The sequence below is a fragment of the Arachis hypogaea genome, chromosome 12 (genome assembly GCF_003086295.3).
Source record: "Arachis hypogaea cultivar Tifrunner chromosome 12, arahy.Tifrunner.gnm2.J5K5, whole genome shotgun sequence".
Lineage (NCBI taxonomy): Eukaryota > Viridiplantae > Streptophyta > Magnoliopsida > Fabales > Fabaceae > Arachis > Arachis hypogaea.
In genome coordinates, this window is record NC_092047.1 from 62537468 (window position 1) to 62561670 (window position 24203).

The 24203-nt window shown below is 33.0% G+C and overlaps 1 protein-coding gene and 1 non-coding gene across 2 annotated transcripts; one reads left to right on the top strand and one right to left on the bottom strand.

Moving 5' to 3' along the window:
• Positions 1-325: 325 nt before the first annotated feature.
• On the bottom strand, positions 326-10609 carry LOC112727441 (bifunctional D-cysteine desulfhydrase/1-aminocyclopropane-1-carboxylate deaminase, mitochondrial). The gene is made up of 10 exons (XM_025777174.3): positions 10238-10609; positions 10069-10134; positions 9738-9932; positions 8939-9049; positions 8038-8129; positions 6955-7047; positions 6575-6632; positions 6382-6495; positions 5804-5901; positions 326-744 (listed from the first exon to the last, which is right to left on the bottom strand). The coding sequence occupies exons 1-10, from the start codon at positions 10472-10474 to the stop codon at positions 540-542; spliced, it is 1269 nt and encodes a 422-aa protein (XP_025632959.1). The 5' UTR covers positions 10475-10609; the 3' UTR covers positions 326-539.
• A 12487-nt stretch (positions 10610-23096) lies between these two features.
• LOC112732127 (small nucleolar RNA R71) lies at positions 23097-23204 on the top strand. The gene has a single exon (XR_003167864.1). It is a non-coding gene; the product is annotated as a small nucleolar RNA R71 (small nucleolar RNA).
• The last annotated feature ends 999 nt before the right edge of the window (positions 23205-24203 follow it).

Here is a 24203-nt window from a genome sequence, read left to right on the forward strand (position 1 = left end):
CAATTGAGCCTTGAAAAATGAAATACCTTGAATTAGTCTCTAAAATATATAATAGTAAATTAAATTGATTTTTCTATTTGATGATAACATATTTTAAAATAATTTATACTATAAATCATTTAACTAACGAAAAGATTAATCTAACATAATTATAACTTTAAAAAACTACTTTAAAATATCTTATCTTTTGAGAACTTGAGCTTAATCTTTTAAGAACTATTTTGAATATTAATCTTTAATATTGTCATGTATTAAGGAGGGGATGGGAATGTAATCCTGAAGATCAAATTAGTCCCCAAATCTGCTGAATGTTACAAACAAAACAGAAACAATACATTGCTATATTGAGGCATTTAAGTGATACATTCCAAACTCCAATCTAAAGAACAGCACCCATGATTACAAGAATCATGATCATTGGTAACATTGACACTGTTTTGGAGAACGTTATTATATCGTACGGCAGCTTTCAGCGTGCGCAATACAGTTATTACAAAACAATAATGAAAGCAATCCTAGTCTTTCTAATTTTCCTTTTTCTAAAACATTTTCCCAATACCATCCTGCCTAGGAACAGATTCAGCAACATCCATTCGACGCCAATTGCCCACCAAAGAAGCCATCTGATCGACCTTGTCGTACAATCCAAGGAGGCCGCCTGTGTGAATGAAGAGGATCTTCCTCCCTTCCCATTTCTTTGAATTTTCAGACATATCTTTCAGCAATCCATATGCAGCCTTCCCACTGAAAGTGTTACAAGTCACAACAACCAAATAAGAAGTTTTAAGTAAAATATGCAACATTGAATGTATGTTATCTGACTAGGTTTACATTTCTGTTTAGATTTTTATTTTCTCCATATGTTTGGAATTTGTACTACTGATATTAAGGTACAGGCCAAGGAAATAAGAAATGAAGTGTTGAATAAATAGCAGCAAACTTGGTACCTTGAACATTCATGTTTTGTAACAAGCTAAAACCTTTCATTCCTCCCCTTTGTTTGTGAGTTGAGATTTTGAAGGGGAGGAGATGAAAAGGTTTGTAGTGTAAAAGTTCAAACTTTAACACTACATATCTAACCTTGTTCTCCCTTTCCCTCCAAAACTCTAACTCACAACTAAACCCTAAATGAATTCGTGAATGGTCTCGTGAGCATTATAGTGAAAATGGATTTTAATAACTAGCACCTTACCGGGCACTCCGTGTCGCAATAACTCAATAAATACAAAAACGGTTTTCTTAAGTTCAGTGGTTAAAAGTATGCATAAGGAACTTCTAAGAACCAAGTTCGACCTTGCCCCAATAACCATTTTGGAATCATCTATTATATATTACTAATTTTAAGGCCAAAATGTGCCACATGTCACTCTCTCATTGCAATTGAAATCAAATCTTTTTCTTCAAAATTAAAAAACTCTCCCCTCTTCTCTCTTCCTTTCTCTATCTCTCTCATTCCTTCACTCACTCTATCTCTCTTATATATCATTATCATTATTAATGACTAATTACGAATTTGACAATCAAAATATACAATATAACATTCTCTAATTGTATTTAAATTAAATTAAAATACTAAAATTGAAATATAGCTATATTTTATATTATATTTATATATTACTAACTAATTTAATAACTAAAATGTGTCATACGACACTCTCTTATTAAAATTTAGAGAAAATATTTTCCTCTAAAATTAGTAAACATCCTTCTTATATTTTCTTATCTACCTCTCTTTTTTTCTATTTCTCTCTATCCTTCCTACTCTATATATAATTTATAATTCATATTTTATATTAGTAATTTGACAAATCAAAATTTGTCACTAGATATTTTCATTATAATTAAAATAAAAAATTTTCTTAACTTCCAAAATTAACAAACTCCTTCTCTCATTCTTCTTCTTTATCTTTCTCTCTCTTTTCTCTCATTCTCTATTTTTTTCTACTTTTATGTTCTACAAAAAATAAAATTAACAACATAATATAATTTAAATAAAAAATATTATTATATACATATATTTTATTTAAATTTAAATTTTTACTGCTTATCTTTTTAATATATGTTTTTACTTTTTTCTTTTAAATATTTATTACATATAATTTTAAAAAAAATACAAATGTTGTGATTAAAAGTTAGAATCAAGATTCAATTGTTTTAAAAAAATGAGTTAATTTTATAACTATAAATATAAATTTTTTTTATATTAATATCTAATTATATTTTTATATATATAGAAAAAATATTATTTTTAAATAGCAAGTATAAAAATTAATTATTTCTATTTGTGCAACAAACTTAATACCTAATCAAATATAAAAATATACACGTTAAATTCTTTTAAATTTTAGATAACGAATGTTAAAATTAAGTAAAAAAATTAAACTCTTTCATTTGAAAATAATAACTAAAAAATTTATTATTTAATTTTGTTTAAGATTCTGGTCTTTTTAGCCGACGAGAACTTTTCTCCCTTAATACCATTTTATAAAAATAGTTTAATATTATAAATTTTTCGTGTCATAATCTATAATACCAGAACTTACGTAATTTTAAAAGACTTATATTCCCGTAATAATATTACGGGTAAAAATACTAGTTTTTATAAAATTGTGAGACCAAAAGAGAGCAAATATGAGAAGGGAGCCTTTCCGACGGATAAAGACATCTAAAACGTTTTTTTTTTTTAAATATTTTTTAATAATTAAAATTTAACACATAATAGATTAAATTGTATTATTTTTGTTAAAATTAGGCCAGACAAATTAATTTGACCGAAAAATGGTAAATTAAATTTTGAATTAGTCTAAATTAATATTATTTTTTATAAAAAATAACTACAATACCCTTATTATAGAAAATGACTAAAATACTCTTATTATATATATTAATTTTGAGAATCCTAAATTATAACCCTTTTCTTCTCTGTCGTCATATGATAAGGATTTAGAATTTTCAATATATATATATATATATGGGTATTTTAGTTTTTTTATAATAGAGATATTGTAGTCATTTTTTATAAAAAATATTAATTTATACTTGTTCAAAATTTAATTTATTAATTTTTTGGCTAAACTGATTTGTTCGATCTAATTTCAATAAAAAAAACACGGTTTAATTGATTATATGTGTTAAATTTTAATTTTTCAAAAATATCTTTTAAAAAAAGACGTTTTTGACATCTTTATCCAAGTGGCTCCCATATGAGAAACACTAATAATTATTCCAATCCTCACAATAATAAGTATAAATATCTTTTTTTTTAAAAAAAATAGGTTGATGATTTTAATTTGTAAAACATCTTATAAGCATAAGCAACATTTTGAAGCTTATTATAGAGAGAAGCTGATTATTTCAAAATGATTAATTTTCATATGATCAATTATATAAAATATGTTGAATTCAGAACAGCTTATGAAAACAAACAAATTTTTGTACAATGGTGGCAATCATTTTTAAATCTAGGATCTCAGACATACCACCCAAAGTTCTCATCCTAATAAGTTTATGAAAACTAATCTAATCCAATACCAAACAATTCTTTAATATTAAGTATGTTTGGAACCAAAACTTTCTGGAGTTGATTTTATTTGAATTGAATTGTAAATCAAATAACATGTTTGAAATAACTGATAAAATAAGAATTCAATTGATTTGGAAATCATTTTTTATGTTTGAATTGTAAACTAATGAGAATTGAATTGGGGGAGGGTAAGATTTTACAGTGTAATCCGTTACTCTCTAATTATATATTTGTATCACACAATCTTCCGCCACTGATTAAGTGCCACTGGACACCGCCAGACTGTCACCCACCACACGGGGTAGCCCAAGGCAGTTGGGCATGTAACCTGGTGTCTGGTGTCGATAAGGCTCCCTTTTCAAACCCTTCTCTTTAATATCAAAAAGGGTAAAATTGACTTTTTACATTTTAAAAATACCACATCAATTCAATCTATCTATTTTCTATTTATAATATATAAAAACTGATACCAACCATCTCTACAATGAGTTTAAGTCATCTTTTCTTTGCTAATGATACCACATCAGCAATTCTAATGACTTGGCAAAAAATGAAAATCAACCAATCACTATTTAGTAAAATGTTTTAAAAAAATTAAAACAAAAAACTCTTATTTATTATTATTCAATTGAAACATCAAGTACTAATTAAATGCAATAAACATACATTAAAAGTGTCATAATAATAATAATTATAAAAAATTTCAGTTACAAATATTCAAATTCTACAACTTATACATATTAAGACTCTTATTACTCTTCATTTCTTAATCTCTCATACTAATTGTTAAAAATTTCTTAAATTTAATATAACATTTTTATATGTTTTTCATTCTCATTCATTTATTTTTTTAATTATTTACAAACAAAAAACTCGTAAGAAAAGACAAAGTGTAGCCATTAATGCAAATCGAAAAATGAAAAAAAAAATGAAAATACAGTTTTGTATACAGATTTTGTTTTTGATATTGGAGTAGCAACTATGTTTTTTCAAAATGTGGGTTGATGGGTGTTATTCTCAAATGTGAAACCGTTTAATTAGATAAACAAAAATCGGACCGTCCGATTTGTGAGAAGTACAGAAATCGGACCGTCCGATTTGTGAGGATACAGAAATCGGACTGAGAGATTTGTGAAATCGGACCAAGGGATTTGTGAGAGAACAAAAATCGGACCGAAGGATTTCTGTTAAAAAAAATTAAAAATTTTGAAGTATAGAAATCGGACCCTCCGATTTGTGTATCTTCCACACTTTTGAAGAACACCAAAAATTACAATGTTAAGGTATATCACCACTTTTACTTCCATATACAAAAAAAAGAGCCGTTTTGTATAACTCTAATATAAATAACCTATGTCTTTTTTAAAAATAAATAAATTCAAAATATATTTATAATATGTTCTCTAAAATATTTTTAATATAACAATTATTAAAATATACTATAAAGTATAAATAATCTATCTCTCCGCGCATTGCGCGGGTCTCACTCTAGTTCTAATAAAATCCTATAAAAAAAATGAGAGGTTTTGAGATTTGATGGAAAGTAAATCCATGGGATTTATAAATTAAATCAATCCTCAGTTTTTATGTACCAAACAAGGAATCAATTCCATTTCCAAAGGATTCCAAAAAGGTATAATTATTCAACAGGATTCGATGATGGTGTTCAACGCTTTTTAACAAGAACCATTCAGTTACTTTTCATAGAAACTAATTTTGATAAATTCATGGTTCATAGACATTTTCATAGTTCTGATGGTGTATAGCTATAATCAGAAGATGGGCTTAAGCCTCCTGAGTCCTATAAGGCTATGATCCCAAATAAAAAATTAACATCGAATTTCAATGGGAATGGATTCTTTCAATTTTTTTTTTCTCGCAATTGTTTTGTAAAGTGTGATCTTTTACCATTCAATATCTTCTCTCACATATTTTCTCTTGGTCCTACTTAACAAGAGTATGGTGAGGAATCACACTTTACAAAACAATTGAGAGAAAAAGAAATTCAGACGATCCATTCCCAATTTCAATATCACTTTCTTCATCACCAATTTGATATGACAGAACCCAGAAATTTCTAGAGGAAGTACAAATATGGCATTCTGGTTGATTGGTTCTACTTATAGAATATTATTTTTCAATCAAACAAATAATGCTTCATTAATTGGGCCAACTACGGGAACAAGGCAGAGAAAACTACTGAGCCTTGATCTACGTACCAAAAAAATGGTCATCGCATTCACTTTAATAAACCCAAATATAGCACTGTTATTATAATACCTGTATACCGGGTCTAGAACAACACCAGTAGCTGCAGCAATTTCTCTTACAAAATTAAGCTCCTCAGAGGTGTTCAATGCATAACCAAGACCCTTGGCCTGTAGATATAATTAAAGTCTAATTGTCAATCGAAAGACCAGTGTGAACATAGATTATCAAGCAAGTATTCCAAATGATAAATCTATGTATTCAGAAAACATGTGCACATTACGAGAAGTCAAGCATGCTTGCTATGTAGATGTCTCATCATTCTTTTCCCCAATAACAAGCAACAACAAATTTAAGATTTTTTTAACAAAAAGGGCAGCCCCGAAAACTAGCATCCCACATTATACATGTAATGTAGAAAGCCTAACCTAAGGCAAGAGTGATGACCGAGTCCACAGCTTGAATCTGTGACCTTAGGTAAAAATGAGACAACTTAACAGTTGCTCCAAGGCTACCGTTCAATTTATTAGAGATATATAGGAGGATTATAGGACTTTAATGTGATTAGAGCACAAGAACAAGCAGCAGCAGCAAGACCAAGGAATAGCATGCATATAGGTCTTTACTTTCTATTTTGCCACAACACTCACGTTTTGTATGTCAACAATATCTCTTGAGTTGACACCAGCATTCAGTCCATCAAGCAAGCCTTGGACAAAGTTGTGGAAGTAATCTGGATCATCGCAGACAGAAAATGCATGTACCTACAGGGAGGAGCACAGAAATGATATATGCTGGTTCCAATAATCTGATTTACTTGAATCTCATAGATGGATGACATACTCTTGCTTTCAATGTACTCAATGATGACCCCAATGATAGACCAGCAATTGTGCCTCCACTGAAAATTATGTTATGAGGTGTTAAATAGAAGAAAAACTTATCTAACCATTGATGATATCTCAATTAAAAATGTACAATGTTACGACTTAAAACTCACTCTCATTTATGAAAGTGAAAACCAATAGAGGACATAAAATTTATCACTAGATCTTGATTTACTACATAACTCATACTTCTTTTCAAGAAAGATAATTTATTTTCGTTTGGTTGCATTATGCATACTAGAATATGCTAATAAAGTAATCTAAAAGAGAATCCATTAAGAAGAAATATATGGAAAGTAACTTAGGAAAACATAAACTGATCAAGTAGACTAGAACCTGCCACAAGCTACAACAATATCATCAAACTTGATATCATTTGCCTCACTTTGAATTTGCTGCTCAATTTCCCGAATTGCCTCTATATATCCCCTAAATCAGAATTAAATCATAATAATGTAAGATAAACTAATAACGTATCTAAATCAAAAATTGTAAAACAATGTCAATGTGGCCCAAAGCTAAAATCCACTTAGACACTCACCAATTTCACAGAAATATGTTATGTACCAAGCAAATTAGAAATTAGGGACCTAACTATAATTGAGTGAACTATAGGCAAGGATGGGATTTGGTAACTAACTTGCCTAGCTGAAAAATGTGCGAGAGAGTGAGCATTATGTTATGTGAGAGTGGTGAGAACTATAAAGGGTTGTGGGAAAGGCCTGGAAAAAGTTGAGATCAGATGGTAGGACTTAGGAAAGAATCAGGTCTCTCGAATACCTAATAATTTTGGTATACCTTCCTTTTACTAAATACTAATAACAAATATTGAGAAATTGGGTGATCTCACCGATATCACTCTGTCTCCCTTGCCCTTGTATCACTGTTTCATTTTTCTACTTAATCTAGATGCCAGTTTCTTACAAAATACCTTTATATTAAAAATAATAGACAAGTAACAATTTATCGGTGTAATAGATATAGAGTTATAGACCATTTAGACAATGGTAAGAGAGCTTTGTTACCTAACGGTTTAAGCATGGACCTCCAAAAATTCCAATAATATTTATCATTATATCATTTTTCAACTATGATCTGAGAAGAGCGAGAGAGAAAGGGGGTTGTGGGGGCGGGGGGAGGGAGGGAAGGAGGGAAAAGGAGGAGGTGATAATGCATTGGCTTTTGGAGACTAAATTCACAACCTACCTAGACATATTAAATCATGAACAGGTAATTTAAGCAAGGGAATTCATTTAAGATACAGTAAACATGGTCAATGTTCAGCGTACAGATGCAGAAAACAAAAAGCAATGCAATATAACTAATATGTTTGGACATTAAAATACATTGAGCTTATTGGGATCAAGGGAATTGTAAAAGGGAAAAAGAAAATTACATTAGTGATTTTGTCTCACTCACCATGTTCCTAAAGAGTTTGATCCACCAACGGGAATAATATATGGCTTTCTCCCTTCCTTTATCAACTTCTCTTTTAGAACATTGGTGAGTGTCTAGGAAACAGTTTGATGGTAAATATTATGTTATTGTTTAGCAATATCTACACTAAAGTATTAAAACACAGTTGACATAAAAAAATGGCACTAAACAGCAAAAAATGTTGCTTCCTAAATAATAAATATGCCAAATCAAATCAACCAGAGAACAGGAAACTATTGTTCATTAATTAATGCCGCATGACCGTAGCAACAATTTGCAGAATGAGAGCAGATAACATGTAAATCAGGGGGAAAAAATCCAGCTAAAACCAAAATTTGGGGAAACACAGAAGCTTACAATAACCAATTATTGCAAAATACATATGGAAATAGAGGAAAAAGATAAAAATTAACACATTCGGCAAGACGTTCTACAGATATATTACAACAATGAAAACCAAGTGTGTGGCACAACATTAGCAGCAACACGTTTGCTGCATTATGGTGGAGAAATATTTCTAGATCATTCTTGTACCAAGTAAGATAGCTGTTGAAGAAATATTTACACCTTTTAGCTTTCTCAATAATGATATTTACTAATTTCAAAGCAAAAATAGCCAATAGCTAAACTTCAAAAGGAAAGCTTTCATACTTCATGGAAGTTGTATTATAAGTTTAAAACTTGGTTTCGAAGTCATTATGTCTGTCTTGGTGCGAACATGAAAAACCATAATATGAATGTCAGCAAACACATGCCAAATTAAGTGAGTTAACATACAAGAAATAAGGGAGGCAGTGAAATATGTTTTAAGAGTAAAGTAGCTTGTGAATGAATTGGTACAACAACTAAGAAAGAACAAAACAAAAACTGAGAGTGTGCTCACCACACTTCCAATTCTTCCATACTCTTCCTTTGATATAAGTTCAACATGTGCTCCTACCAAACGCTCAACCAGGAGATTGCCTACCAATCCTGGGTCTTGGTCGACAAGGGCCTGAAATTGACAAGACTTTTTTTTTTCCTTCTTTCTTCTCACTATTAATTTGAAATATCACCATAGTTTTTTTTTTCTCTTTCCTAATTTTATATGATTTCGTAGTTTTAAGTTACAGTCTGAACAGCAACTAAAGCCAATGCTGTTGCAACACTCCACAACAGCATCATAGCAACATCTGCCATCAGCTACATTTCCTTGCAATTTTCTAGAATTGCTAGAAATGCTATGTAACCGCAACTGCAATTTAAACCATTTATGATTTTGTGCATTGGTTTCACCACTTCACCAAATATTCCCATCAATAATAGGAAACAAAATGTAATTAAGGTGAATAAATTAGTGTTTTTTACCATAGAAGATTTAAGCTTGAACAATTCTAATAATAAAAGATATAAGCTAAGTTGATATAATTCTAATAATAAAAGATATAAGCTAACTTGATACTCATTAAAAATCAGGTTAATTCAATAAAATTACCCAAAACATTCGCAAAACTACCTAGCCGACTATTCATTTGGGTAGTTTTGTCGAAGTACCCCTGATCTTTGATAAGTATAAAGTTAGTTTACATGTTTAATAGTTAGAATTGTCAACAAAAATGGTAATTTGTTCAAATAAGGTGCTAGTTTTATAACCAATATTAAAAACAGGAAATTAAATTAAAAAGGAAAATAAATTCTCCAACCTTAGAAGTGCGGAGTATAAGATAACAATCAAGGTTTAAGTATTTGGCCGCCACCGCAGTGGCGCGGCAGTGGTTGCTCTGAATGCCTCCAATCGTGATTATGCAGTCAGCGCCTTGCGACACAGCATCTGCCATCAAGAATTCCAATTTCCTGACCTTGTTTCCACTCAGTTGCATTCCTGAAAGGTCGTCCCGCTATGTATATGCGAAACAACAACAACAACAACAAATCATGAAAGTAAAATTTCGAGAAATGAATCAAAACAGTCTCAGATAAACAGTCATTAGTTAAAAAGCAAGGGTTTCGAAATGAATAGTAATAGCATCTAACCTTGAGCCAGAGTTCGGTATTTGGTGGCAAATTGGGGAGGTTCCATCTGTGAATTGGCGTAGGACGCTGACGAAGATAATAATAACAAAACAGTAAAAGGGGAGAAAACAAAGATGAAGAAAGAATTAAAACAAAGATGTGTTATGATATTATTTGAATATTCAGTTACATGGGCAAGAGAGAAGACATGAGAGGGTAAAGGGTTGAGGTGGGAGGCCCAAGAAGGAGGAGTGTAAGGCTTCTTGGCGAGGAAGTCGAAGGACGACGTTGCCATTTGATGGTGGTGGGACCCACAGTGGATGAAGCTCAACGTGAGTGGCTGTTTGTGAAGGTGAAGACCAAAACGAAGGCTGTGGTTGTGTTGGGAGCAGGAAATGAATCGGCTGCAGCTGGGCATGCACAACATCTCTCTCTTCTCTCACTCCATCAGGGCTCTCGTTTTCTCGTTACTTCATCATTAATACCAATTCATACATAAAATTCTATACCGACCATCAGCGTTCCAACGGCTGCGTTTGTTTACATAGACTGGACCTGAGACAGGTACAATGACACATAAAATTGTATTTGAAAGATGAGACATACACAGAAATAATGGGCTTGTTTGGGTGAGCTTTTAAAAAAAAGATATTTTTTCGAATTATTTTTTTTTAAAAGATCTTATAGAAAAGTAAAAATAATTTTATGTTTGGATATCTCATGTAAAAAGGCTTTTTTATCAATCAATTATGTTTGGGTATAACAATATAAAAGTACTTTTTTGTTTATTTATTACATGAAAAACATATTTTTTTTAGGGAAAAAGATCTTTTAAAAAAAGATGTAAATTACAGCTTCTCAAAAAAGATCTTTTTCTGGTTTTACTAGTGCTTTTACTTTTACTACTAGAAATTTGCCAAACACGTTAAAAAATAAAAAAAGATCTTTTTTTAACAAAATAATGGCGCCCAAACATGCACAATATGTCTAGAGATATGGATAGAGATAATATATACATTGAATTAGTGTATTTTGTGTTTATTCTTATAGAAAGGATATGAAGACATTAACAACAGACACAACTTATTTTTTATTTTTTCTTTCATTATTCTTGTTAATTTTTCATAATTATATTTTTTATTGTTATATTTTTCATCTCAAATTTTTTAAATGAAAAAAATGAGAATAAATTGAATTTTCATCATTTGTTCTAGTTTATCATCAAACAAAATACAAGAACACAAAATTTTGTGTCTCTGTCCATGAGTGTCTTGTCCTGTCCTGTTTTCAGTGCCTTGTCCTGTCCTGTTCTTAGAAACAAACGCATAAGTACCTCCTGCATAAGTCTTTTTATAATTAAGTGCGAGTAACTTCCCCATAATAGTCCCTGAGATTCGGGTTGTTACCCAATGTAATTCCTGAGATTTCAATTGCACCATTGTAATCCTTCAGATACGACTCCGGACACCATAATAGTCCCTGAACAGTTTTTCGGTGATGAGTCATGACCGACAATCTGATGTGTCATTAAGTTGCCACGTTGGAGAGCCAAAACGTTGGCATTTTGGGTTGGCGCCCCAATTTAGTAAAAACGTCGTCGTTTGACTCAAAATAAAAATATGAAACGGGTTTGATAAAAAACACACCCTTCCTTCACTTGTCTTCTCCACTTCCACCCTCTGTCTTCTTTTCTTCTTATTGTTCATCCTCTCTTCATAAATGCCACTACCTTAGGGTTCTATTGGTGAGGTTGAAATTCTTGCACTCAAAAGACATCAAAATCAAGTTTCACTTCATCGTTGGTTTCCTCTTGCGTTAGAAACAAGATGTTCTGCCATTTGTAAAGGTAAATTTTTTTATTCTTTTTTTGCAATGCATGATGGTTTTTGTATATGCTTGTGTTGTAAGTGTGGTTGAAATTATGGTTTTTTTTTCCTATTACTATGGTTCTATGGTTTGATTAGGTTGGGATTTCATGAGATGTTCTGTTTGATTGTGGTCATGCTCTATAGTGATAAAGGATATACAAAGAGAGGTTGTAAGAAGAAGAGAGCTTGTGATGCTCCTACGGTTGCTGCAGCTGCTGCAGTTGCTGCTACTGCTGCTGAGGCTGATAAGAAGAAGAAAAATGAAGGAGGTACGCCTGTATCTGAGCAGCAACTTCAGCAGCCTCAAGATGATGGTGACTAACGTGATGGAGAAGACAATCCTCTTGTGCAGTCTACTGAGATTGCACCTTCCACTTCTGATGCACAACCTGTAGAGATAGATATATCTCAGCCAACTGCTTCTGATGTAGAAGATTCTCAAAAGTTAACTACCTATTAATATTTTTTAAATTTTTTGTGATTCAAGTAAATCATAATTTATGTGTAATGTAAATTTTTTCTATCTAAGATCATGGAATAAAAAGGCCTTCAAAATTATCACCAAGGAGAAGATCCTCTCCACTAACAACTTCTGTCCCAGTGAATCCCATGCAGGGTGCTAGTTCAGGAACTACAACAAGACTTGTCAATTACATGAAGTTCATTCCAACTCCAGGATTTAAGGCTCCAAGAAAGAAGAATTGAAGACTTTAGCTTAATATGTATAGGACTTTCTGTGTTGAATTTAATACTTTTTGCTAGACAAAGACTACACAAGAAAAAAACAATCCTTTATATTTTGCTGTAAAGTCCTCCCTTTGGAGGCGACTTTGTTTAACATGCTCATGTTAGTTGGCTGCCCTTTGTGTTATGTGACTAACTGTGTTAAGTTAAACTAATATCTTAATACACTTATCTTTTATATTTGAACCATTATCTTAATACAGTGCTGGCTGGTTTTCAATCACTTATACTGCCTTCGTTAGCATATTACTGTTTTAATTAATTGAGTTATCCAAGTTTAAATTCCATCAACAAACACCATTCAACAGTTTCTAATACCATAATCATGTTATCATTTTTTTACATATTGTTCATTCAATGAATACAGGGTACACACCACCAACTCTTTTAACTCAGGCTTTACAATACAGGATAACAATTAACACAATCAATACAGACACAACTAATACCAACAATTGGTTAACTAATTTTTCATTCTAGATATCTTCTTCTAATCTCCCAAGCCTCCAATCAAAGTTCATCTTCACTTCATGATTATCTCCATAAGATTCTGGTTTCTCAACTGGTTCATCCTGCCCAATATCTGCCCACACCATCTATTTTCACTTGTCTGTAATCAAGCAAACATATAACATGCTCAAGCTTCAGGGAAGAAGAACAAGAGAAGAACAGTCAGGTAGGTAGGAGCAATCATAAAAACACAAGTAATACTGATAACTCACATTATAATTGGGACAACCAAAAAATGGTTTATTTGGATTTGAATATGTCCCAGACCACCTGAGAACTGGCTGGCAGCCGCAACCGCACCATTCCGGCACCCCGAATCTTCTGCTCCTGCTTTGCGTTCTCGTCCCATGGCCACTGCACAGTGAACTAATAGAGCTTCCAACTCTAGTGCTTCCACCACCCATCATGGATATTCACTTCCAGCTCCAAGAACAATAGCAACAACAAGAATGAGAAAACAACGATGAAGAAGAAGAAGAAATTAACTTACTGAACATTTGGAGATTTAAGGTTAAATATAGAGGGAGGAACCACGTTGGGTATAAATTGAAACTGTGCCAGCTCAACTAGCCGTTGGCACCATCCAACGTGGCAAAATGAGGCCACGTCAGTGTCTTGATGATGACTCATCACCGGAAAACTGTCCAGGAACTATTATGGTGCGCGGAGCCATATCTGGAGGATTACAATGGTGCAATTGGAATCTTAGGGACCACATTGAGTAACGATCCGAATCTCAGAAATCATTATGGGCATTTACTCAATTAAGTGCAACTAAATTGGTGTAAAATTTAACAGAAAAAAAAATGTATGTATATTTTATTATTATTTTTATTATTATTTTACTATACATAAATTTTTATTGAAGAATATAAAAATTTATTTTTTGTTAGAGAATACAAAATTTTATTAATATAATACACAAATTTTTAAAGCATAATGCACAACATAAATTTATCAATATAGTACAAATATTTTTGCACATAGCATATAAATTTTTAAAACATAATACACAAGTTTTGCACATAACACAAATTTTTACTGCAAATGTATTTTATGAGTTGGGTGAGTCAATGTTCTAATTATGTAATTCTTAAAAAATATCTGAAGTGCAAATCAAAATTTCTGCACTATAAATTAAGATTTTTATACTGTACACCAAAATTTATACGTTACATGAACGAATAATGGTGCATTTAAATTATAAAAGAAGAAAATAAAATTGTGCACTAAATGGAATAGAATAAAACTGGATAGAATTAAGTTATAAAAAGAACTATTGTATTATTTACAACTAAGGACGTCTATATATATACAAATTTATCTAAGACTAAGTCAAAAAACTAACTTTAACTTCAATAAAATTTAATCAACCAAGGAACCACTTTTTGAATTTCTTGATTTTTTATGTTTGTAACTTCATACATTAGTACTTTGTACATTATACGTATTTCATTGGTATAGTATACAAATTTTTACACATAATAAACAAATTTTTAAGATATAAACATACAAATTTTTTGTGCATAAAAATTTTTGTTTAGTTTTTTGAATATTTATAGAAAAGGAAAAAGATGATGAAAAAAAGAGAAGAAATTAAACAACAACATCAAGAAGTCAGCAGCGACTGTAATAATCTGAGTTTTTGGAAATTAAATAATGAGTTATTTATGATTTATTATATTAGTTGAGAATTTTATTTTAAGAAAATTATTTTACTAAAAAATAATTAAATAAAACTTTATGATACTTTGAATTTAAAAATAATTAGGAGTTATATGTAATTTTTATAATAGTTGAAGTTTAAATTAACTAGAATTTTTATATAACCTTTATTATAATTGGATATTTGGTATAATTAAAATTATAATTTTGGTAATTGAAAAATAAAAAAGAATTGTATAGTTTAATTTAAGTAACTTCTATTATAAATAAGTTATGACTTATCATTAATTTGAAGTGAATAAGTTATGACTTATTTATTAATTTGAATTCTTTATTTTTAGAAACTAATTTATTAAGAGAAATTAAATTAGTTTTATGAATATTTGGAGTTAAGCTAATTAATATTCTTGTATAATTTTATTATAATTAATTATTTTATATAATTTGAAATTAAAGTTATGATGATAGAAAAATAATAAAAGGTTATGTGATTTAATTAGATAATTGATAAATTATACTATATAGAATGTGATTAATATGTTTATTTTATAATTTAAAATAGAAATAATTATTTGAACTCAGCAATATATTAATAAATAGTGTTCTAAAATATTTTTAATGATGTATATTTAATTTTAAAATTATTATTTTGACTTCTAATTTTATTAAAATATCTGTCCTATCTTTATTCCTTTATAAAATCCCTAATTTCTAACCCTAAATTTTCAAATTGAAAACCCTAAACCCCCTCACCTTCGCATAACACGCACAACCTTCACTACACACAACCCCACAGTAGAGAAGAAGAAAGAAAGAGAGGGAAGAGGTCACCAGCGGTATAGGGGAAACTGCCGCCGCTTGCTGGGCCGTTGCTATCACCGAGAGAGGAAGGTGATGCAAAAGAGGGAGATCGAAGAGAGAAACAGCTTGAGAGGGAGAAAGAGTTGAGACTGTGATGGAGAAGGATGAATCCGTCGTTGTCAAGCCAGATTGCCACCGCCCTGCACTCCATCGCCATCACCGTGGAGACCACCACTGCTGCCACATCTCTTCGCCGTCGATGGAAGTCGTCGTTGTCGCCGAGCCGCTACATCGCCAGACGTCATCGTTGGAGGATCGAAAGGAGAGGCTCGCAGTTCTACCTCTAAATTTGATTTTTGGAATCTGACAAGAACGCCACTGCTGCTACTAGAGCTGTTGTTGTTGTTGATCTGGCCTTGCTCTGGCTCTATTCTGAACCATTACCGCCGTTGTTTGGCTGATGCTGAGGCCTTCCACCATCACTGGAGATGCCCAGAACCACCATAGTTGCTGCCAAGAGAACAGAACGCGTGCTTGAACTGTTAACGGAGCTATCGTATTTGATGGTTTCTGCAATATTCAACATTAAGGTAGGAGATTTATTTTAAATTTATTCGTTTTAATTTATGAATGCCATTGGAGTCTAGTGAGTAACTGCAAATAATTTATAAATATTTTGTATGACTAATTTATAAACCATAAAACACCAGCAAGTACACTGGATCATATCAAGTAATACCTCAGGTGAGTGAGGGTTAATCCCACGAGAATTAATGGATTAAGTAAACAATGATCAATCAACTATTCTAGTCAGACAATCAAGAATAAGTGTTTCAATAATAAATAGCATGAAAACAGAAAATTTAACAAAAGCAAACAAAGATTGGTTGAGAAAGTAAGATGATAAAGATAGTTAAGTTGTCAGAGATGTTCACTCCTTAAGAAAACAATCCTTGTGTCTATTTAGATGAGGTATGCAAAGATTAATCATGACAAATCATAAATAATCAAATTCTAATTCCCTGGCAATGTAATTTCTCTTTAACTTAATTAATAGCTAATTCCTTAGTCAATTACTTAAGAAAAAGAGGTTAAGCACAATTCTGATTCAACTTCAAGTAAGATTCAAAAATAGTCCTTAGGTTGAATTATATGTCACGTATTCAAGCTAGTCCCAACAATTGAAACTCAAAAGTGTCGCACACTCTTTGAACCTATTCCTAATGTAATAAAAAAGTAGTGTGAAAGAGTTTTCAAGCTAATTCAAATATCAATTTTTTCCAAAATAATATTTAGAATCCAAGACGGAGTAGAATGTTTTTCAACAATTCTAAATCTTTAGGGATGAAGAACGAAAATTCAATCATGAATTAAATCAAATCATAAACCTCATATAAAATAGAACATTTAGATTAATAATCCATCAAAGGATTAACAGAGCTCCTAACCTTAACCAAGGAGATTAGTGACTCATGCTTCAAAAACAAGGTATGAAAAACGGCAAAGAGTCTGATCGTCAGAATAAGTGTTTTTAGGACCTTTTTATACTAAAGAAAACAAAACCTAATTATTAAATTCAAACTTAAATTCTAAAACAAAACAAATCAAAATCTAATCTTCTGCATTAAATCTTTAGCTTTGTATCTTTTCTTCAAGGCTTTAGTGGTTCCAAATTGTATTCTGAATGGGCTTGTGAAGGTTGCAAACAAGGCTTGTGGAGGTTGGGCCATAATTCACATGAAACACCATGCTTCAAATGTAGAATACCATGCTTTGCATGCATAATCCTAAGCTTTCCTAGAGCATGCTTCCTTGGCGTGGAACGCCAACTTTGGGTGTGTAGAACACCAAGCTTTACTCATTGGCATGTGGCACGCCATGTGTGACATTAAACGCCCATTCCCTTAGTTCCTAGAACTCAAAATGGGATCTTTAAAATAGTCTTCTGAAAACTTGGCCCCGCGTGTAACGCCGGACTTTGGCGTGCAAAACTCCACTCAATAAGCAAGGGTGATCTTGGCATGCAACACGCCCAAGTGTGGCGTGCAACGCCCCTTGAAAAGTTGCTCATTAAAGCCTTGAAGGCATGTGGGTTTGACATGTTCGTTCTCTTGTGGCGTGTGGAACGCCCACTATTCACGTGTATCATGCATAGGCATGAGGCATGCGTACGCATGACAATGCGAAAATTTTCACTTGCGCATACGGATGAGTCCTCAATCTGCCAGGTTTTCCGCGTACGAATGCACCATGCGTACGCATGAATCCTCAATTTCCCATGTCTTGCGTGTATGCATGTAGCATGTGTACTGGTGCGGAATTTATGACCCACGAACTAACTGGCAAGTGCACCAGGTCGTACCAAGTAGTACCTCAGGTGAATGAGGGTCGATCCCACGAGGATTGATGGATTAAGCAACAATGGTTAAGTGATTTACTTAGTTAGACAAACAAAAAATGGTGTTTTGAAAGTTCAATTGCATTAAATAGTAATTCAGAAAATCAGAAGCAAGCAATAAACAAGTTGTGAATAATATATGGAGAAACAGTTAAGGCTTCAGAGATATCTATCTTTCGGATTGACTTTTCTTACTAACTATCTTAATCATGCAAGATTCAATTCATGGCAAACTATATGTGACTAAACCCTAATTTCTTAGACCTTTTTAGTCTCCTCTAACCTTCATCAACCGTAATTCCTTGGTCACTTAATTCCAATTAGAGGGTGAAGTTCAATTCTAGTTTATATACCACAGAAACCCTAATTACCCAAATATAAGAGGATTAGATGTCACGTATCCCGTTAAGTCCAAATAATTAGAAGTTTAGGAAAAATTGTTTTCAATCTGTTGTTCAAGTAAAGAGCTTTTCCAAGTTATACAAGAACTCAAGTAGAACCAAGGACATACTTCCATTCCACTCAGATTTCTAAAATAAAGAACGAAAATAATTCTTGAATTATAAATCAGTACATGAATTAAAATAGAAAAGTAATATTATCAATCCATACAATAGACAGAGCTTCTAACCTTAACAGTGGAGGTTTAGTTGCTCATGGTTCAGAGAGAAAACTAGGATTCAGGTAAACTGTAAATTGCGGAATGAGGTAAGAGAAGAGAAGAGCCCGAAGGGCTGATTCTTTTCTCATTTATATCTAATGCTAATTAATGTAAATTATATTTTCTAAAACTAAATAATATCTTTTCCTATTTTAAAATAAAATAAAATTTAATCAAGATTAATGTAACTCTGCGTGCAGCCTTGTCTTGAATGAATGGGGGACCACCTTATTTGTAAAGGTTGGCGCCAAACTTGGAGGATCCAACTTTGGCTTTAACCTAATCGAAAGCTTCTCTTTGGGGTGTCCTTGCTGGTGCCAAACTTGAGTAAACTCAAGTTTGGCGTTGAATGATACGTGAAGCATTCCTCAAGTTCTCTTGGTTGGCGCCAAACTTGAGATTTCTCAAGTTTGGCGTCAAGTTACCCGCATGCACTCCTTGGAAACTCATTGCTGGCGCCAAACTTGAGGTTTCTCAAGTTTGGCTTCAGCAAGCCAGCATGCATTCTCCAATTCTTCTTAGCTGGTGCCAAACTTGAGGTATCTCAAGTTTGGCTTCAGCAAGCCAGCATGCATTCTTCTTGAAAACTTGTGTGTGGCGCCAAACTTGAAGTATCTCAAGTTTGGTGCCATGAAGGCCAAACGAAATGGAAAAAAGGGTATACTATTAGGAAAGCCCTAGAAGTTAGCTTTCCAATGCCGCTGAAATCACATCAATTGGACCTCTATAGCTCAAGTTTTTTCTGTTTGAGTGCAAGGAGGTCGGGGTTGACAACATCATTCGCTTTCTTCCTTTTCTGCTACAAAACTCCATCAAATCCATCCGAATGCTACCTAAAATAAATAGAAATTGCACACAACTCAAGGTAGCATTCATAGTGGCTAAAAGTAACTAAATCTTGATTAAACTTAGTAATTTAAATGCAAATTCACTAGAAAAGGATAGAAAAGATGCTCACGCATCACAACACCAAACTTGAATTATTGCTTGTCCTCATGCAACCAAACTAATATAGGCTTAGGATGTGAATTTGCATGAGAAGTGAGTATTCAATTAAGCTCCTGTCTCTTCTCAAAGTGGGGTTTATACACTGTAATCCTGAATAGTTTTTGGCATCTCACTATCCTTTGAATCAGAGGAATGCCACTGTCATTCGGAATTAGAATCCGGATAATATTTTGAATTCTCTAATCTTTTTACTCGGATTAATCCTTGAACGTAGCAAATTTCCTTTAATTCTCTTTTCTTTGGTGCTTTGCACCCTGAGCCTAGCCGTGACTTTAAATGTTTTGTCTTAAGCTTCACTTGACACAAAAACACCACAAGCACTTAACTGGAGAACTCTCTTGAGGTTCTGATTTTTCTTTCAATTACTCCTAGACAGTGGTGCTCAAAGCCTTTGGCATACTCTGTTAATTGCAATTGATCTCGAGTCTTAGTGTTCTGTCTCAAGGCTTACTTGACACATTCACACCACAAGCATATGACTAGGGAAACAACTCTTTGAGATTTTAATCATGTCTGACCTCCCTAGTCATTGATGCTCAGAGCCTTAGACCTTGCTCTTTAAAAACATTTTTTATATGCTTTTTCTGTTGCTTCAAGGATTAAGCTCTCACTAAATGCAGAGAATTCATAATAGTTCTCTAAATTCCTATTCTTTATACATCAACATCCCTTGATTCAAATTCAAATATACACGGTTCATGTCATGCATTCAGAATCACAAATAATACCACCACATTTAAGTAAATAAGACTACTCTTAAATATAAACTCAATTTCTCATGCAATACATCACTTCTTTTCTTTTCTTTTGAATTCAAGCTCATTGAACGATACATGAGACAACTTTTGAACTAAGAGCAAATAACAGAATTAAAATATCAAATCAAACTAGAACCTAGGAATTGAAATAACAAAGGATCATGCAGAAACTACGTAAAATAGCAGAAAATAGGAATATAACATAATAAGAACGGGAGGAAATATAGAATGAAAGGAACTCAATCACCTCAGTTATCCTAGTGGCCGTCTCATTCTTCAGGCTGTGCTCCTCCATGAAGATGATTCGCCTCCTTTAGTTGCCATTAAAATAAATAGAAAAGCCACAAGTGAAGCGACAACACCAAACTTAAAAGTTTGCTTGTCCTCAAGCAAAGAAAAACTCCAGGTGTAAAAAATTCATTTTAATTGCTCCTATTCCTGTTCTAATCACTTTTCATGACCAAAATATACGAAAAACAAAGGAAAAATAGTAGAAACTTAAACAATACTAATAAAATTAAAAATAAAAAAAATCAAAATAAAAAAAATCAAACTTAAGGATACGAAAACATTGGGTTGCCTCCCGACAAGCGCTTCTTTACCGTCACTAGCTTGACGGTCAAATCCTCTAAGGAGGATGATCATAGGGGCTCAGCTCTTCATGCCTCACTGTGAGCTTCTTTCCTGTGCTTTCATAGATCAACTCTATATGCTCAAGAGACAGGATCCTGTTCACTGTATGAGGCAGGATTGGGCATGTAGTGAATACCACCTTCATTCCTGGGGAGAAGTCTTCAGTGGGAATTTTTTTGTTTCTCCATCCCCTGGGTACTTTCTTCTTTTTGGGAGCCTCCTCCTTGTGAATGATGCATTCCCGACACCAAACTTAGGTTTGATGTCAGAAGAAATTTTATTGATTGTCAACAAAGGAGGTTTGAGCTGTAGATTCTGTTGTGCAATATCAGGAGGTTCTTGAAGGTTTGGATTAATAAGCTCAGTCTGCATGTACCTCTCCTCTTCACCTGCTGAATGCATATCTTTGAAGACATGAAAGACTAGTTGCTCATTATGCACTCTAAGCACTAATTCACCTACTTCTACATCAATTAGAGCTCTCCTAGTGGCTAGGAAAGGTCTTTATAGGATTATAGAGGCATTCTCATCCTCCCCCGTGTCAAGAATCACAAAATCTGCTGGGAGAAAGAACTTACCCACTTTGACCAGAATATTCTCCACTGATCCATATGCAGGCTTTATAGATTTGTCTGCCATATTCTTGTGGGTTGTGCCTATTGGATTTGCAACTTCTTCATCACAGATAAGGGCATTAAATTGATGCTTGCTCCCATATCACATAACGCTTTCTCAAAGGTTGTACCCCCAATGGTGCATGGAATTTGAAAGCTCTCTGGATTTGGCATCTTCCTTGGCAAGTTATTCTAAATGATGGCACTAAATTCCTTAGTCAGGACAACTGTCTCATCTCCCTTTAAAGGCTTCTTTGACAACAGCTCCTTCATGAACTTGACATAGAGAGACATTTGCTCCAAAACCTCAGCAAAAGGAATATTGATTTGCAACTTTCTGAAGACTTCCAAGAACTTTGAAAACTGCTTGTCCTTAGTCTCCTTTTGAAGTCTCTGAGGATATGACAATTTAGGCTTGTACTCAGGCGCCTTAGGCAATGTAGGATGAGTGTCAAGAGAGACTGCGAATGAATTATCTGCATGCCTAGGAGGGGCGTGTTCCACCTCCTCTTTCTTCTTCTCTAGAGCTTCTTTTTCAACTGGCTCCTCATTAACTTGTGCTTCCGTACTTACCACTTGTCTACTTATCAAGGCGATAGCCTTGTATTCTTCTCTTGGATTTGGAATTGTGTTACCAGGAAGGCTATTAGTGTTCCTCTGATCAATTTCATTAACTTTTGTGGCTAATTGACTCATCCCCAAGTTTTTTATTGATGCTTTGGTTTCCTGTATAAAGCTTGCCATTAGTGCTTCCAAATCAGTGTTCTTCTGAGACTGAGGAGTTACTTGCTGAGATGACTGAAACTGATGGTTATTGAAATTGTTCTGATGAAAACTGCCCTGAGAATTATTGTTAAAATTCTACGATCCTTGAGGTTGCTCTCTCCACCCAAAATTTGGGTGATTTCTCCACCCTTGATTATAGATCTTAGAGTATGGATCATTATTGGAGTTTCTAGGAGCATTCCCCATGTAATTGACCTATTCAGAAGAAGTTTGAGTATAACCATAGTTATCACCTTGCATAGAACAACCAGTCAGGTCATAAGGGGCCTCTTGAGGTGCAGTCAGAGTGTTGACAGCTGAAACCTACATCCCACTCAATTGTTGAGTAAGTAAATTCATCTGCTGAGACAAAATTTTGTTCTGAGCAAGAAGAGCATCAAAAGCTTCTACTTTCATGACACCTTTCTTCTGAGGGATCCCAAAGTTCACATGATTCCTGTTAGATAAGTAGAGATATTGGTTGTTAGCAACCAACTCAATAAGCTCAGTAGTCTCCTCTGGTGTCTTCTTCATGTGCAATGAACCACCTGCAGAATTATCTAAACACATTTTAGACATTTCACATAAGCCCTCATAAAAGATATCCAGCTGAGTCTATTTAGAAAACATGTCCGGAGGGCATTGCCTAGTCAGTAGCTTGAATCTCTCCCAGGCTTCATAAAGGGTCTCACCATCTTTCTGTTTGAAGGTTTGAACATCCACCCTTAGCTTAGTCAGCTTTTGTGGTGGAAAAAATTTAGTCAGAAATCCAGTGACTACCTTATCCCAAGTATCTAGACTCTCCTTGGGTTGAGAATCTAGCAACAGCTTTGCTCTATCCCTCACAGAAAATGGAAAGAGCATGAGTTTGTATACCTCAGGATTCAGTCCGTTAGTCTTCACAGTATCACAAATCTGTAGGAAATTAGAAATAAACTAATTCAGGTCTTCATGAGAAAGTCCATGATACTGGCAATTTTGTTGCACAAGAGTGACTAACTGTGACTTCAGTTCAAAATTGTTTGCAGCTATGGGAGACACCACAATGCTTTTGCCATAAAGATCTGCATTGGGAGCAGTGTATGAGTCCAACACTCTTCTAGGTTGTTCATTTTCATTCAGATTTGCCATATTGGCATTCACAGCACGATTATGATCCATGGTGAACTCTGCAGCTTCCCTTTCAAGGGTTTCACTCTGATTTTCACTAGCCTTGTAAAGTCTAGCTTGTTGAAAGCGCTACCTCAAACTTCTCTCAGGTTCAGGATCAAAATCTATAAGAGATTTCTTGTTCCTGTTCCTGCTCATAAACAAACAAAAAAATAAGAAAAGATGGGAATCTCTACTTTAGAGTGCAGAGAATTTCCAGTGAGGTAACTTATGTAAAAGAAATAAAATAAAACAACTAAATAATTAAAGCAATAAATTTTCAAAAATTGTAAGCAAAATGGAAATGAAAATTTCAAAATTTATATTAAAAAAATAAAATAAAATAAACAAAAAAATAAAAATAAAAATAAAAATAACTAGGTGACACCAAACTTAATTTCAAGAATTAAAGAAAAATAAATATATGATGCAAAATTTTTTTTTTGAAAATTAAAGACAAATAAAATAAAACTAATAAAATATAAAAAGATAAAAAATAATGGACAGAAACGGAATGAAAATAAAAGAAAATAAAAATAAAAAGGAAAATAAAAAAAAAACGGACGAAGGTTTTGAAGAAAA